Genomic DNA, 18156 nt, shown 5'->3' with positions numbered 1-18156 from the left:
TTCGTGGGTGGTTCTCAGATGATGGCCTGGTCCGTCATCATCGTATACGTATACCAAAGGAGAGGAGGCTTGCATAGAAAGAACGCAGAAAACCGTTCGAAGTCGTTCCATACATGACCACAAGAATAATGGTTGTTACCAAAGTTTGCCGCGACATGACCGAGCATCCTCGCTTTTCAGGATGATTAAATGGCGTCGCGTGTTGTTTCATGATAAACGACACTTCACATCATACGTACTCATATTCTAGGGCGAAACGGCGTGTGTGTATATATATATATATATATATATATATATATATATATATATATATATATATATATATATATATATATATATATACTGCGAACAGAAACAATACAACTTACACAACACGAGAAATCTTTGTAAGCTCTTCAAGCAGGCACGGTGCGAGTTTACAGGAGGCTGTGTGTCCAATTATAGTTTTTCTGACGCGCCATTCGACGGATACGGCAGAGCGCAGACAACACAGCGCGGCTCACAACACGGCGCGGCTACAACAGTGCGGAAGGAAACGCAGCGGGATTACCCTCCAGCTCGCTTATCTCGCGCTACACGCGTACGATCTCTCCTTTCGAGGCAGCCGTCGCGCGCTTCGCATCGTCTCGCCAAGCGCTCTCTCTCTCTCCGTGGCCTCTTTACAGTCGCGGCGGCTGCACGTGCCGTGGCCGCACGCGCCATCCCGTGCGGCACTGCCTCTCTCCTCTGTCATAGCGTTTCGTACTTCAAAATCTGACAAATTCGCCAACTCTTCTGGACGCTCGTGCGATTACCCTGTCACCCTGCGCGATGTCCGGCGTATACACCAAGAAGTGTCCCGACGATACGTTCGACGGCTCGGACAACGCACTTCCTGTCGAACTGCAGCGCGTGGCGGAAGCGGAACTGGGCGAGACGCCGGCGAAGAGGCGGGACGCGCTGGCAAGACTCACGCGGCTCCTGCAAGGTGAGGTGACGATGAACAGCAGTACATTTTAGCGCGTTCGTCACTAGCAGAATCGAAAACGTCGCGAGATTCCGCGTGGACGTTGCGCATTTACGGATGCGGAAGACGATAGCTTCTTAGCTCTTTTCGACGTCGTGGGTGGATACCGGCGTCGGCTAGGTGGTTGGGCGAGCGTTGTGAAAGCACTCGCCGCACAGTATATACTGTGCACGCACGAAAACTCTCGCGTCTCGGCGCATGACATCGTCAAGAAAATGAAGAGGTGAGAGCAAGTGAGACGCGAAGGAGTGAATGCGTTTTAAACTTCACAAACTACGTAGTACAACTGAACGGACTTCGCCAGCTTTCCGGTTTCAACGCGCACGACGGCGACTTCCAGACCGGACGCGCCACTAGCGCCGTGGCTGCGGCCAATGACACGGCCGAAGGATTAGATTACCCTATCTTTCTGCTTTTTTCACCGGACGAACGGGGAGAGATTTCGAGAAAAAAAAACAAAGCACGAGTCAAGTCTCGGATGACGTACTGCTTTCATTTAGTGTTGATTTAACGTACTCTTCTCGCGTGCGTGCATCAGTAAAGATAATCGCAGACTGGCCTGTGGCAGCGTCGTTATGACCGCTGGGCCTCTCTCTCTCTCTCTTTCACAGGCGTACTTACCGTGGGGAAAAGAGGGTGTGGGAGGGGCACTTGACCTTCCCCCGCCTCACCCCTTCCTTTTCTCTTTTTCTTTTTTTGAAAGCGTGCACTGTCGGTTGCACACTGGCAAGTCCAACCCTACAACAGCTGAAGCCGTTTGTTCGGAATAGCGGCCACGTAATGCTTTCTTTATTACGTATCCACTTTTTTATCCACGAGCACAGTGTTTCGGGCTTTGCCACGGCAAACTGTAGCCCTTGACGCGCGGTGGGCCTAAGGAAGTTTTAAAAAATTCCAGTTTCTTTAAACCTCCTTGGGCTGGCCGCACTATGCACTTTAACGCCAGCAGACAAAAAGGGAGACGTAGACACCACGAAGCGCTCACTTCAACTGTTTATCCTCGGAGAAATTCGTGCCTTTATACACCATGCGCATCCGCGATCCTTCCAAAAAAAGCTATCTCTTGATCAAGCAGGCCAACGACGCAGTGCTAACACATGTTTCACCGAAGATCACTAGTTGGGTGAAAGCAAGAGTAGTTTTCTCACCACCACATAAACTGTGCAAATTGTGCCGGTTGACAAACTCTTGCCGTAAAACTGCTTGGTTGTTCTAAGAGGATGCAAACTGTTTTATTGAGGGGCAGTTGCATATGAACTGCCATTGTCTTGTGGCAGCATATACGTAAGACAAAAGGGACGGTGCCTTGCTGACAGCCTTAGAGAACACAGTTTAAACGTAAGGAAGTTAGAGCGATGGTCACCTGTATGTTCACTGTCAAGAGTGCGGCTGCGCTCCTTTCCTTATTCGTTCGGCGGCTTTGCCAGACACAGACAGATGGGCGTGCGTGAAATTACAGACTGACAAGCTATCAGCACTATCAGGTGGAGCGGTGATCCGTGTGTCACTGCGTCTATCGGCCTGCTTGATAAAGAGAAAGCCTTTCAGGAAAGAGCTGGACTGCCACTGGACAACTCGCACAAAAGTAAAGCTATGTTCACACTACGGTCGGAACGCGCGTAACAGCTCTTTTGGCGTATCGAACGTAACGGCTGTAAAAAACGTTACGGCAGTTAAGCCGGCACCTTTGTTCACATTTACTGCTGCGTAAATTACGGCTTTTACAACAGGCCAATCAAATTTGGAGCTGCAGAATCGACGTCACCAGCGGTCCAATATGACTCCTGTCAGCATGCGAGCGCTGGCCGAGATCGAAGAAATTCACGCTCAAAACAAACTTATAGTCATGTATTCAGTCGCCCAAAGACGACGGAGGCGACGCAGAAGGGTTTGGGTGCGGCAAGTGTTTCTCGATAGGGTCGTAGACGGCGATTTTCACAACCTTTTCGCCAAGCTCCGAGTTGACGCTGCGATGTTTCATAACTTCATGCGCATGTCGCCCCCGCAGTTCCGCTTCTTTGGAAACCTAGTGAGACCACTCATCGAAGTTTGGAGCATGCACCTTTGGCCATCGATTTCCTCAGCGGATAAACCACATGAACTGAAAACAGTCTCGCAAGGCGCACTGCACAAACTTTCACGAACACAGCCAACCTAATCGTGCGCACGGAATGGTGGAATGGCACTTCCCGCGCCCGGAGCTGTCTGCAGACGGGAGGACGGAAGTGTCGTCACCGGTTGTTGAAAACCGAAAGCTTATCGGTCATTGGCTGTGTCGCAACGGTCGTAATATAACAGTCGTAAATGTTGCCGACCCTTTAACACTCTCACCCACGATTTTCGCGTGAAGTGCGCACGTTGGTACCTTTACGTTCGCAGTGTGAACTAGACGCATACGCTTGTTGCGCTTCCGCTTACGCATGTTACGAAAAATCGGCGCCTTACGAACGTAGTCTGAACATAGCATAAGCTTCACCTTGCGCCGCTTACGTCATCATGAGTTCCTTGGGGCCGTCTGATCATCCTTGAAACACAAAAGCCCCGCCGCTATTTTTTACACAATGGCGGGGTGATGGCTCCGGATAAGGTATTACATATTTACCGATCTCTAAAGGTTCCCCATGTGTATTTGATAATCGTATCTATTATTTATAATGGCAACTGCCGTTGATGCATTTTCAGCGTTTTCTGATGAAATGGTAATCTTATATCGTCATATATGCAGCGTCTTGTGTTTTTTCCTTCGAACACACACACACACACACACACACACACACACACACACACACACTGTAAAAAGAAACTACGAAATTTCCTCGACTAATGCCACTACAGATAAATTATCTGCCCAGGCGATCATTATCTTCAAGTAATCCACTAACCAAAACTAATTACATCAATTAACCTCCTAATTACTAGCTTTACGCCACATGTTTATATTGGAAAGGTGAAAGGAATAGTCAGAAAAGCACTGCATATGTGGCCTTCTGCCACGTTGTTTTATGAGTTCAGCATTCCGAAGTTGTTTGACCAGACATCGACCTATGATGAACGCGAGCTAACGCAGACGCTACAGATCACCGCTGTACATTGTATCGATGACAGTCACACGCCTCGGAAGAAGTGGTAATGAACTGCTTATGCACTCTAATGAAGAAAGCTACGATAATTTCTAGAGCATGAAAAGTGTTACCAAAGTCAGATTCGTTCTGCATTTTTGGCAGCGTTTGATGTATGCCGTTTGTGGACGGGGAAACCTGGGCTTTATTGGTCTCAACTGGAAGCGCAGTCGTAATGGTAATTTTTGAACCCACACTGTAGTATTGACATCGCGGCAGTTTTGTGCCTTACGTGGTCACATTTATTTACGAACATTGAGGCCGCATATAGCGAAAATATTATTTGTATAAGTTTCTGACACGCGAAAGTGTGATTTCTTTGGAACCTTTGTACGCAAGCCACGTACAATGCATTGTATATATGTTTTTCTTGTTGCAACTATCGTCATGCCGACGTGTGTGTAGGGTGACCTGGTCCTCTCAAACTGTTCAATCAGCTTTTTTTTCCTGGTCCCCCCGCAACATTTTTGCAAATAAACACACCAACTCAATTCAAGTTGTATACGTGAAAGGACTTATGTGCACTCACTCGCTCCTGTGCAATGAATGACTGTCCCAGCCCCTGTACCATGATCACGGTGCGGGTTCCCGTATAGGGAGACTATTTTATGCTTGTGACTTGTGTTTGTGTGTCTAGAGCTTGTTGAGACTTCCTTTTTCTTTCACAGCGAAGCTGCCTATGGCTAGGGTCTGGCGGATCGCATCTGTGCGTAGACCAACAATTCATCATACGTGGACCGATCCCGAAGTTAGTTTAATATCACGCCGACCCACGGTGGAGGAGCAGTTTGACATTAAGGGGCACACAAACACACCTTCGCTGGTCATCCTTTTTGTTCACAGGGTGGAAGGGCACTTTTTTTTGTCATTGGTTCCCTTTTTTTTCATAATTTCTTCCCGAGTAGTGTACTTGAGACTATAGAATATCCGGCCCTGAAGAGCCCTGTGTGCTCATTTTTCAAAACTTCAAATGAGTCATATGATATACTTGTCGACACCTATATTGTCACTCTGTCACCTGGACTTCATCGCAGTCGAACCGGGCCTGAACGCCAACCGAGACGCCGAATTCCTGCTCCGGTTTCTGCGGGTACGGAAGTACAGCGTGGACGCGGCCCTGCAGACCATCAGGAACTACTACAGGAACCGAGCGGCCACCGATTCTCTCTACCGCGAGTTCCTGCCCTCCACGGCGCCACCGGCGGCTCGCAAGATGGTCATGGTTCTGCCACACAAGGACGTCTATGGGCGGCCAGTGCTGCTTGTGAAACCAGGCGAGGACCTGTGCTTATTGAGCAGTCAATACGTAGATAATAATAATAATAATAATAATAATAATAATAATAATAATAATAATAATAATAATAATAATAATGATGATGATGATGATGATGATGATGATGATGATGATGATGATGATGATGATGATGATGATGATAACTGACCTGCGACTGGCCGCTCGAGGGACTTTGCGTGTATTCGCGGGCTTCGTTAACGCTCGGGAAAACACTTTTATGCTTTTCATGTTGCTCTACTATTTTCTCATTGACACTTATCTAATTATAATATTCGAGAAACCGTATAAATAATTAAGGCTAGTTATGTAATTATGCGTAACGCAGAGAAAAGTAGTCTGATATCTCCAAGCAACGGCAAGCAATATTACCTAGTTGCTAGTTACGTGGCATCTTCATATTTTTAAACCTTGGCGTATGATAGTTTGGACACACTTTATAATCCATCGGCCATACCATGTTAAATGTGCCAGTTCTCGTCCGTGTAATCGCTATCCCGATATGATGCTGACAGACTGAGAATGCAGGCTTACGCACACGGAGGGCACGACCGGTGTTTGGTAATTAACGCAAAGCAACAGCGTCCCTCCGTATAACAACCTTTTATTAAACCAGCCTCGCTATGACAAGGTTCTATTGCAGTTCTATACAACAAGCAAGCATTGAAAGAGAAAGAGCGAGAAGCTGTCCGAACATTCGCACTGATCGTTTTTGCAGGTTCAAGGTGCCGAGCCGTGCTTCCTATAAGAGTTGGAAGAAAATCGTGCATTTTCCTTTCCACGATCTCCCTCCCTCTCAGGTTCATGGATGCCCGACGAAGTGTCCTACCCGGATCTACACAGGGCCGGCTTGTTCTGCTTGGAGCACCTGGCTCGTGACCCAGCTGCACAGGTCCTAGGAATAGTGCTACTCATAGACTATGGCGGATTCACGGTGAACAAGCTACTATACACTAGGATCGGTCTCATCAGAAGGGGTCTGGAATACTTACAGGTTTGAAAGCGATTTTCTCTTCAACGTTTTTCGAGCTTCTAGAGTTGTACGTGATCGTGTGTGCCACGTGATCACTTGGCACACAACATGGTGGAAGCAAAAAGCGAGAGCATAGCGTCAGTGTGTTAGCCACGGTAAGCCAGCCATATCTGACGACCCCCGTCCTTTACTACAGGATCCAGCAGTGCGTCGACTCTTGGGAAATAGACTCTCCATGGTTTTCGGACCTTACAAGGCACTGTTTACATACGTTCAGCAAGCTCGGCGGATAGAAATTGCCGCTTTTCTATCACGTGTTGCAAATCGCGTGTTGAGGGTCTATTTCCCAAGAGCCTTTCTTTTACGTTTCCTATGACTAGGCTTCAAAACTGTCATGCGATGCTCCCGTGCTCACATGACGCTTCGCAGTCTTTATTTCTTACTCCATGGCGCACAAGTACACATCTGCACGCAGAAAGCGCGCATTGTACCAATGTAGGGACGCTATGAGGTCTGGCGTGAAATTTCGAAACAGACGTTTTCTCAAGACGCGATTTTCTTTCACGTGATATCGTCCACTTCGTACGAAAGCCATCACTTCTCTTGAACATAGCTAATTTGATTTTTGCTAATCGTGCGGCTGCTGGTCAAATTTAGCAAGGCCCAAGAACAATTGGCCTGAACGACTGGACTCAACATAATGTCACTTTACATCAGTTTTTGCCACCCACTTCGCACAGACGAGTAAGCTACAATCATACTCGTTTTTCACCATATGTGCGGACAGCATTGTTGTAAGCTTCATGGCTGTCCCATGCAAGAGGTCCACCAACGCACCGTAGGCAACTCAAGGCTTATGGGCTAAGGATAATGTGACCGACGCTCGAATAGCGAACTGGGCTTTGCAAAAAGGATGAGTGTCATACAGAGGCCTAAGATGGTGCCAGAATGGTGGACTCCTTTTGTCAGATTTCTTGACAACGTTCCTGTCAGCATTCTCTCTTCACTCGAAGCCAGGCAATTGTTTGCTCTGTCCTCAGTCAGGAAATTGTGGATGAACAAGAGAGACTAGGAAAGAACGCTCGGCAGCCATATTGAGAAGATAGGAGCTCAGTTTTAAGTGTGCGAACACACCAAGGACCCATCGAACCTATTAATCCCATCAAGTACTCACATAGACGAGTTCTCTGAGTTCTAGTTCTTGGGCGCAGATTTAAGCGTCGCACATTCCGAGCAACCACTCCGTGCTTTCTCCACTTTGTGCACACGGCTTCTTTTTCTCCTTACTATTATTCAATAACTCAGACGATTAGGGACAAATGAAAATTTTGGGCGCAATCAAGGATCAACTGCGAATACCTCAGCAACTTTCAGTTTGCCGATAACATTGTTCTATTCAGAAACACTGCAGACGAGTTATAACAAATTATTGGGGACCTTAACAGAGAGAGTGTAAAAGTGGGGCTGAAGATTAACATGTAGAAGACAAAGATAATGACGAATAACCGGGCAAGAAAAGAAGAGTTCAGGATCGCCAGTCAGCCTCTAGAGTCTGTAAAGGAGTACGCTTATCTAGGTCAATTAAACACAGGGAGTCCTGATCATGAGAAGGAAATTCATAGAAGAATAAAGAATGGGTTGGATCGCATACGGCAGACATTGTCAGCCCCTGACTGGAAGCTTAACATTATCATTGAAAAGGAAGGTGTATAATTAGTGCATTTTACCAGTGCTGATATATTGGGAACATACTTGGAGACTGACAAAGAAGCTTGAGAACAAGTTAAGGACCAAACAAAGAGCGATGGAACGAAGAATGCTGGGCATAACCTTGAGAGACAGAAAGAGAGCGGTTTGGATCAGAGAGCAAACGGGTATAGCCGATATTCTAATTGGCATGAAGAGAAAAGAAGTGGTGCTGAGCAGATCATGTAATGCGCAGGTTAGTTAACCGTTAAACCATTACCGCTACAGAATGGGTACAAAGAGAAGGGAAGTGCAATAGAGGAAAGCAGAAGACTAGCTGGTGCGATGAAATTAGGAAATTCGCGGGTGCTAGTTGCAATCGGTTGGCGTAGGACAGGGGTAATTGTAGATCGCAGGGAGAAACCTTCGTCCTGTGCAGTGGACATAAAATAGGATGATGCTGATGATGCTGTTGCTGCTGGTGATGATAATGGTAATTATGGGAGCTTTTATTCCCACCCGTCCCACTGGTGACCCGTCGGTTATAACTGTTGAAGGCAAAATGAAATAGAGAGCAGAGAGTGAGAGAGAACGCAGAGAAATAGAGTGTGTGCAGAAGGTGCGTGAATATTGAGCAAATAGATGTTGTGCGTGTGTGTGTGTTTTGTTTTAACAAGAACGCATTCGCAAACGATACGGCAGCACTAACCGTACGTTTCCTTTTTCATTCAGGATTGCATGCCTATACGGTTGAAGGCAGCCCACCATGTTAGACAGTCGTATGCTTTCGATGTGTTCTTCGCTCTCGTCAGGCCGTTCATCAAAACCAAGCTAGCCGAAAGGGTAAGTGAAGCGACGCGTCCCAAGGAAATAAAAAAAACAATAAAGAACATCCTGCCAACTTTAGCTTGGCTGAGCTGTCTACGTCGATGATCTCAGCGTTCTGTCATATCGAGTTCAACTCCGATTGTATTTCGCCAAACAGATTGGTAACGCTGAACTATAATGTAATTCGTCAACCACTGAACCGGTTTGGCTAAATCAGTAGCACTAAAAGAAGAAGAAAAAGAAAAAGAGAAAACTTATGGTGACTGATGGAAGCAAACTCATATTTACACGACTAAATTTTTTGCGAAAATACTAAACACGCAAGATTTAAGAAAAATTTACATTCTAAGTTTATGATATACTACAGTTAAAGATGGATCTCCTAACCCTGAATTACGCTTCGTAGAGCTTGTAAGCTGGAGCCAAGTCATATGTATGGCTTTAAAGCATATGGCTATACGAGGTGATCATTTTTAAGCCTTACGGTATTTTTAAAAATCGCCTGTACGATATAGCATAATTCATGTTAGTGTACATATGAATCGCTTCTCTCCCCCCCCCCGTCGTCATCATCATTCATCATTCTTCTTTGTACTCTTTTCTTTTTTTCCTGTGCAGAGCAGCAGACCAGAGAATATGCCAGCTCAGGACAACCTCCCTGTCTTTATAATAAATTATTTCTTCTCCTTCCTGTCGTCCTTTATCTGGATTATTCGAAGACGCGGACATTGCTAGCACGAGAAACCGAAAGACAAATTACACTAATTAAAGATTAATAATTAACCTTTAAATAATCACTTTGCGGCACTTGCAACTTACAAGTTGTAGCTGGTGAGTTTGCAAGACGTATTCACTTGAAGCTAATTTCCAGGATCACACAACTTTCGAGATATTATTTCTCAAAGTATGGGACGAAACACATGGGCGTCCCATGTGTTTCGTTCACACGTAAAACAGCGTGTTGTTAAAAAACTAAGTGGAACAACGATGCGAACAGACGTCTGTCTCAATCTGCACGTCCCGTTCTTCGTGCAGTTACTAGTTCTTTTTTTTTTCTTTTCTTTTTCTTTTTTTTTATAGATGCACCCACAGACCCAAGTTAGCACTTCATAACAACAGGGCATTTCTTACGGCGACTTTGATGTGCTTCGACTTCTAGTGCAAGTAAGGACCGCTTTTCTGAATAGTCTAGTTCAAAGACTAGAATTATGTTATCTGTAACCGGCGATTTTTAAAAGTTACGGAAAAAACTAAAAATGATCACTGCGTATTGCGCATAAGGCTTCTCCAAGGTCACGTGGCAATATCACCCAAAGTGTCATTTAAGGTGCCAGCTTCGCTCACATTATGCGCTCCAACAGGGGCTCTTGACAGAAGTGCTTTAATACTTTTTGTTGCCTAGTTAAAACAATGTACAAAAATTTCTTAATATCGATGGAATTAAAAAAGAAAGTCCGCTCGTTTTTATTAACATTTGGCTCACATGAATAACTAACAGTTCCTTTTAAAGGCAATAAAGTATATATGAGCCTACTCGGCCTTCCGGTTCCCACGTGGGAGCGGCCCGCTTCGTGAAGACTCACGATCTGCAGTACTTCATTAAAGTTTTGCCATACCATACCATACTTAGACTCCGCCATCTTAATTACCTAATTACGTCATCCTGTCTACTTTCCCGACTTCCTTTCTACCTGCGCTTCTCTCAAGAAGCACCAATGCTTGCCTTGAATGCATTGAGACTGTCCTCTCAGTGTATTTACTTCAGTCCTAGTGTCGTGTGGATCACAGTTCTTTTCTTTAATGTTAGTTTGCCCTGAGGCATCGAAAATGTTGCCACTCGTAATCTGCATAAAGTTATAAAGTAATCTGCATTGTGGTTCCTAAGTATGATTCAGCAAGTCTGGCGACAGATTGTGAGGAAGCTTACGCCACGTGCAGGCGTAGACATATGTTTTGTAGCCCGATGCATGTCCGCAGATTACAATTTTAAGCTGACATATCTTCAAGTGGTTGTGTAAACCTTGCACCTAAAAAGTAACATCTTCCAGTTCATTAACAGCCTTGTACAAACAGAACAATTTGTCTAGTCATCTTTCATCTGTACTCTGTTTTTTTTCGCGCAGGTACGCTTACATGGACAAAATTTCAAAAGGCTACACGAGGAAATCTCACCCAAGGCACTGCCCGAGGAATACCGAGGCCAAGGGCCACCACTGGATCCCGCGGAATGTTGGAAGGCAGTGGACGCCGACGAGGATTACATCGCCGCTTGCAGCCGCTTTGGATATGCCACGACCGACCAGTACGACGACCTTCCCACCGAACCCGATCCACCAGTGGAACTCACTTCTTTGTGAAGAAATGAAAAGAGCTGAACCATTGAGCACACGACTTAGTCGACCATGTTCTGATATGTCAGCATGTTAGCTGACTTGAATGATTTTGACCGTTCGACTGCTGCGCATGAGTTAGTAGGTTTGATTTCTCGCTACGGTTCAATAAGGGAGAGTTGAAATGAAAAGAATGCAGATGAATGGTCAGACAAATTTCTCGATGTGTCTGCTCCCGTACCTGCATTATTTCTTGGGTGGAGGGATACAATCTTCGGAGAATAAGAGCTGTGGCAGATCTTACACTTTCCGTCATCTCGGTCTGGAGCCCTCCAACAACTTAAGACCCCATGAGTTGTCAAAAGAAAATGCTACAACTTTTACAGTGAATATTAACCACGTGTAGTGGCTCTGGCATAGGAACAGAGCTACTCAAGAGAAGATACCTTAAGCTGCCGAGGGCTTTGGCTTATGGACTACAAGGTCGCCAAGTCACTACTACAATTTCTACATGAGCAGTGGCATCCACGCTTTTTTTTATCTAAACGGCTGTACCACACAACAGGCTACACACAAAAAAGAATATAGAAAAAAGGGACAGTTATAAGCTAGAAAATCTGTGAAGTCGATCCGAATCAAAGTGCAAGTCTGCAACTTAGCATCGGGGAAGGGGAATGGGAGAAAAATGTAGTGGTCGAATCTTGGTGCACTTTAAAGGAAATCTCAGTGAACTATGCACTAGCATGGTCCGACTTTTATTTACATTTTTAAATATTCTGTCTTGTTTGTATGTTTATTCGAGCTGGTGTAACTTTAGCCAAGCGATGTTGTGCCTGGCGATCTCTGAGAACAAAGGATGCTTCACCGGCAGGCAGGCGGCAGTCACGGATGCTGATCACGCCTCATCGTTCACACAAGGCAGCTCAATCCGTGTCATCTTAATCTTACGGAGAAGCAGTCATTTTCAAGATCTCTGGCTTTTCGAGCGCCCAGAAATGACATCTCGCTTCAAGACAACGACGCCGCCCCCTCGTGACCGTCACGAAGAGGCAAATGATCAACGACAGAGACTCAGAGACTCCCGGAGAAAGGACGTCAACAGCGGGTTACGGTTTGCCACGCAGGAGACAGATGTGCCACGTTAGAGACAAGTGGAGGTTCGACGTTTGTGATTGGCCAGTGAATTCCCTGGACGAAGGAAAGAAGGAAAGAAACAACATAAAAAGCGCATCCGGACTGCTGTGAGCAAAGGGAGGCTCGGACATGCAAAGACTCTAGCATGTAGTGTGCTCCGAGAGTTGGAGCCGATTTTGTAATACTTGATCATGTGCTTTTATTTCTAAACCTTTTTCTGTTCCCTTCTTCTGGCGTGGACTTGGCACGGCACCATCCATGGAACCTTCGTCGGCCGCACGGACCCCCGACTTCACAGCAGCGAAGGGGAGTACCCGGCATCACCCATGATGCCAACGTCTCCGACAAACACATCTTATTTTAATAATAAATAAAACAACTTGCTGAAATTTATCAAAATTCAATGTAAAGTTCCCCCCTATACCTAGATTCATGATACAAATCACCGAAAACTGCAACACATCAGATTCATTTCGCTAAACATGGCCCTCGTTTATTCTCTCCCCTACGGTAACATCCCCGTGAAACACCCTTTTTTTACCTCTGTTGCAGTGTGACTTCTATCTTGCTCTATTAAGTATTCTTACTGCTTTAGTTCCTTTCTTACATTGCTCATTTCCCGTCTATTTTACTCTGTGTTATTGTGACATCTACATCTACTGGCATAATGTGGCTGGCCTCTTGCACTGCTGAGCGCACGTAACAGTAACCTCGTGAAGAATTACCACATATCGAGTTCCCACGTTGCCCTGGACATAGAATGTCACTTCCCCTGCAGGGGCCTCTGCGTCAGCAGGCGTTTGGTGTGTTGCGACACCACGTACCCGAGCACACGAGGGTTGGACCCTCCCGCGTTTAACCGTGCGTGGCTTAGCCGTGTCCGGGGAAAAGGGGATCCTGGGGGTTGAGCCGATGCTGAGTGTTTGGGCCTTTAAGGCTCGTACGTTATGCGTTATATGCGTGGCACATAACGCATACTCCTCCATAGATTTAAGCATAGTGTCGATTACACTAATGCCGTGCCTGGAGTAATCCGTTCTCAAGAACCCCTTTCGGAGTGACCACTTCCCGATTATGTTAAACTTAGCAAAACAAGATGGAGGCTCACCACACATTCCCCGGTGGAAAGTTGAATCACCTTACTAGAAACGTTTCCGAGAGCTAACATGCTTAATCTGGGATGATATTGCCTCGTTTATTATAGACGATGTTTTGCCGTATATAACAGGTTTCATAATTGAGGCAGCCAGAAAACGTATCCGCCAAACTAACGGACTGGCGAATAAGCATCGTATGGTGGAATAAAAAAATGGCTGTGGCTTAGGTAAGGTTAAGCCCAGGATGCGAAGCATACTAGCCTTTATTTTAGTTGTTGAACCACTGTTTAGCTTGGTGAACTGCTGTTGCTTGGCTATATTTGGTTCGGCTAGACGAAGAAACAACTCATGCGTTACTCTGCTTAGCCTTGGACGCCCCACATTGGACGCGGTGAGCGTGGAGCAACGCAGCGTTCGGCGCGGCAACGAAATGTGCGCCTGAGCAAGCGACGCACGCCTGAGCCTTAGAAACAGCTCGTTTCTAAGGCAACACCGCATTCACTAGAGGCGCTTTTGTACCGCTTTGAAGCATCGTACTCGTGGCTCAGTGGTAGCGTCTCCGTCTCACACTCCGGAGACCCTGGTTCGATTCCCACCCAGCCCATCTTGCAAGAGTTGAGCCAAAGCCACTTCTCCTCTGTCGTGACGTCATGGTGTCACGTGGTTTCAAGGCGACACCGCCGCGCCTGAGGAGCTGGGTTGAGCCCTCGTAATATGCTTCGCATAAAAATGTAAAAAAGCATGGAAAAACCAAACCAAAGCTTGAAGACGACTTCGCGAATTTCCAACCACCGAAAACTTGATTAGTTTTAAGCAAATGAAGGCTCAGGGTTGAAGAACACGTCGACGTGCTAAAATGGAGAGTTGGGAGAAGTAAATCTCCTGCATAAATTCCTACACGGACGAAAGAAAAGCCCGGAATAACGTAAATAAATGAATAGACCGGCAGACACATCCTCGACCCTTAGTAAGAAGCCCAAGTGAATGCCTGGAAGATCAGGCGGATTGTTTAGGCGAAGACTTTCAATATGTCTCGAGTGAATCGCACTATACAGAAACTTTCCTGAGGTTCAAAGAACGCGAAGAGCGGCAACTTAACCGCAAAGATTCATTGAATGAGGCCTACAATCGCCTATGTAGCCTTAGCTTAACTTAAGGCGTCTCTCACTTGTTGCAACAACTCTCAGGATGTAATATCTAATAATTTCATGCGTACTGCGATACACCGCATTATGCATGAAATGATTAGGTACCTACACCCTGAAGCACTGAAAACACTCCTCTCTCTCTTCAATGCCATGTGGGCGGCTGGGTGAATTCCGTCCTCGTGGAAAGAAGCCATAGTCAAAACCCGTTCTTAGCCAGCAGCTACAGGCCCATATCACTAACAAGCTGTCTGTGCCAACTGTATAAAAAATGATAAACCGGCGCTTAATCTCTTTCCCATAATATAGCAAACTACTAGACCCCTTTCAATGCGGGTTCCGAGAAAATAGGCCCACAATATGCCACCTGCGAAATGCGAAAACACCCGTGTACTTAGATATAGGTGCACGTTAAAGAACCCCAGCAGGTGGTCGAAATTTCCGGAGTCCTCCACTACGCCGTGCCTCACGATTAGAAAGTGGTTTTAGCACGTAAAATTCAATACTTTAACAACAGACCACCTTGTTAGCATCGAGGCAAACATCAGAAATGTGTTCATGCATAAGCAGCTTTTACTTTCGGTATTTCTAGATGTAGAGAAAGCATACGACACGACACGGCGCTTCAGGATCTTGCGAGATATCTCCAGGATGGGGGTCCGTGGAAATACGTTAAACACAGTCGAAAGCTATTTGTCCACGCACGTTTTCTGTAAGAGTAGGCAATGCTTCATCTAGAACATTCATCCAGGAAGCAATGGTGTGTGCTTAGTGGCCCACTCTTTACTGTAAAAATGGACTATCTGTATACAGTCATTCGACGCAGGATGTTTTATTCTGTGTATGTCGATGATGTGCAGATAGGTTTCAAATCATGCAACGTTTCTATCTGCGAACGACAGGTGCAGCTTGCATTGAACAAATTGTCTAAACTGACGGACGTAAATGTGTTTAAAATAAACGCCCAGAAAAGTACGTGTATACTCTTTTCAAACAAACGAGGCATGGCACCAGTGCCAAATCTCATGATCAATCGACAGGAACTGTCTGTGAGCAGTGAACACAAATCCCTGGGAATAATTCTAGACTCTAAGCTAACCTTGATCCCCCAACCTAAATATCTGAAGGCAAATGTGTGAAGATGATGAACGTTTAAAAAATTCCGTCGTGCACCATATGGAATAGTGATCGCAAATTTCTCCTGAGCTTGTCAGGAGCCTTGTCTGCACTCGCCTTGACTATGGTGCTATAATCTATCACTCGCAACGCTGAGGGGGACAACATACTAGGCCCTTTGCACCGCCTAGGTATCCGCCTAGCGACCGGTGCTTTTAGGACAAGCCCTGTAGAAACTCTTTATAAAGAACCAAATGAGTGGTCACTCCGTCTACAGAGGTCATATTCCAGCTTCACATATTATGTGAAAGTAAACTTGGATCCTGAACATTCTTGTTACACAACCGTAAAAATGTTTCCTGTGCGATACTTTTTAATAGTCGGCCCACAGCCAGGGAACCCTTCTCACTGCGTGTAAGGAATCTCAGTGAAAAAATGTGCGTTCCACTTGGAGAACACTATCTAATGCTTCGAGCGGAGCTTTCACCGTCGTGGCAGCGGCAGCTTGTGGAATGTGACATGTTTATTGAAGTCGATAAGCGTGCCCCTGAGATGCACCTTCGAATGCACTTCCTTGAACTTCGGTCGAAGTACTGCTGCCCGGAGTTTCACACCGATCCATGTAAGTCTCAAGCCGGCGTTTGTTATGCAGCAGTCAGCCCGTTCTTTCTTGACTCTGGCATTCTGCATGCGTAAACAAGTATCCTTACGGCTGAGGCCTATGCGCTATTATCGGCTGTGAAACATATCAAATAAATAAAATTAGAAAGTCAATTAAATTTACAGACTCTCTAAGCGTTGACAAGGCTTTGGTATCTCTAAAAAAGCAAGTAAAATTCTGTCATTATTGATCTTTAAACAATCTTGTGAGCTGTTTATAGATGCAATCAACGTGTCGTAATATGCTAGGTGCCTGGGCACAGAGGCATAGAGGGTAATGTGCTCGGTGAAGAAATCCCCACATCCACAGCAACAAAATATTTAAACTCTTCCATAGCTGTCCCCGCCCTAGATTTGAAACCTTTCATTCGGAAAAAAAATTAAGACGCTATAGGCGACACTTGTGGGTCGCCCAAACCTCGAAACAACTTTATTTATTTAAGCCGCAGTTAAGAACTTCCCCGTGAAGCCCGCACTTGGCCTTCGAAAAACATGGCGCACCGGTGCGTGCGAACGCTGTTAAACATGTCGTACGGCAGCCGGGCTATAGAGGCCGGAAAGGTTCTATAGCCGGGATCCTCTATCGTGCTTCTTTCTAGACACGCTGCGCCATCTGTTGGCACTGCTGAGAAGTGCGCGCGTGGCTGTCAAGACAAGCAGCGTTGCGTGCCGTTGCCTGCGAACGCTGAGAATGGTTCCCTCGCTTGCCGCACGCTCAGTGACGCACACTCAGTGACTCAAATTGGTGAGAGCAGCCTACTGAACGCCGCTTGGGGAACCAAAGTCTTGGATCCCCATTTCAAGAACTCTATCGAAGAGCGGCCCATACCCAGTGCATTCATGGCGCAGCTTGCTAAAGCGTTGCGTGAAAGGCGTCCTTTGAAAAGCCGCATATACCCAGTGCATTTGTGGCGCAGCCTGCTGATCAGTCGGGCTGCTGTCCTCGAGGAACCCTTGTGACGTGGGTTCTATACCGTTCAGCACCGGATATTCTTGAGGGATTCATTTCTTCATCGTAGCGCGGTACATTCCCAGTGGCACCTTTGCTAACTAGTCAGCCAAGTTGGCGTCAAAGACGTTGATTGCAAAGCGGCACACACCTATACTGGTACATACCCAGCGACCTAAGCTGGCATCAAAGAGGTTCATTTAAAGGCCCGCGTAGATCGACTGGCACACACGCAGTGCTCGAACTCGGCGTCAAAGTGTTTATGCGAACAGCGGTACCTACTCAGTCCCGCATCTTACAGAGGCTTATGTCGGAGTCAAAGAGGTTCGTTGACGACTGGCACGTATGTACAGTCGACCGATCCTTTAACAGTACCGCGCGAGCATCGACAGGCCAACCGGCCAGCGCCTTCTAACGGCGGTGAAGCGACGAGATCTGCAAGAGTAGCGCATGCGCACCAAGATCAATCGAAGCGCAAGTTCCGCCTGCCAGGCTCATCGTACCAGCGCGGCACAGCACCTGGAACGATTAATTCGGCGCAAGCTTCCCGGCTCATTGGCGATAGCAGGAGCGTGTGCCCCTGGCTTGCGTGCTTTTTTACAGCGAAGCTGTATATGGGTAGGATCTGGCGGATTGCGTCCACGCGTAGATCAAAAATTCTTCATACGTGGGCCGATTCCGAAGATGGTACAATACCGGGCCGACCCACGGCGCAGGTGAAGCAGGCGTTAAGCCCTCCCCATACGTAGGACGCAAGAGACACATTGTTGCAAACCAACACTTCCCCGCAGCCAAGGAGGCTTCATCTCATGTTGCCTA

General features: G+C 46.4%; 1 protein-coding gene across 1 annotated transcript; it reads left to right on the top strand.

The window, feature by feature from the left end:
• The first annotated feature begins 421 nt into the window (after window positions 1-421).
• LOC135916030 (alpha-tocopherol transfer protein-like) lies at window positions 422-12746 on the top strand. Its single transcript, XM_065449236.1, has 5 exons — window positions 422-967; window positions 5160-5399; window positions 6220-6413; window positions 8811-8921; window positions 11030-12746. Exons 1-5 carry the CDS (start codon window positions 811-813, stop codon window positions 11261-11263), a joined length of 936 nt encoding a protein of 311 aa, XP_065305308.1. The 5' UTR covers window positions 422-810; the 3' UTR covers window positions 11264-12746.
• The last annotated feature ends 5410 nt before the right edge of the window (window positions 12747-18156 follow it).

This window comes from Dermacentor albipictus, chromosome 4, assembly GCF_038994185.2.
Source record: "Dermacentor albipictus isolate Rhodes 1998 colony chromosome 4, USDA_Dalb.pri_finalv2, whole genome shotgun sequence".
Classification (NCBI taxonomy): domain Eukaryota; kingdom Metazoa; phylum Arthropoda; class Arachnida; order Ixodida; family Ixodidae; genus Dermacentor; species Dermacentor albipictus.
This window is presented reverse-complemented; position numbering and strand designations above follow the sequence as displayed.

Excerpts from the sequence above, each read along its gene's own strand:
- LOC135916030 (XM_065449236.1), top strand. The coding sequence starts at position 811 with ATGTCCGGCGTATACACCAAGAAGTGTCCCGACGATACGTTCGACGGC. Across the intron at positions 5,400-6,219 it reads AGTGCTGCTTGTGAAACCAG|GTTCATGGATGCCCGACGAA; the intron begins GCGAGGACCTGT and ends CCTCCCTCTCAG. Across the intron at positions 6,414-8,810 it reads GGGGTCTGGAATACTTACAG|GATTGCATGCCTATACGGTT; the intron begins GTTTGAAAGCGA and ends TTTTTCATTCAG.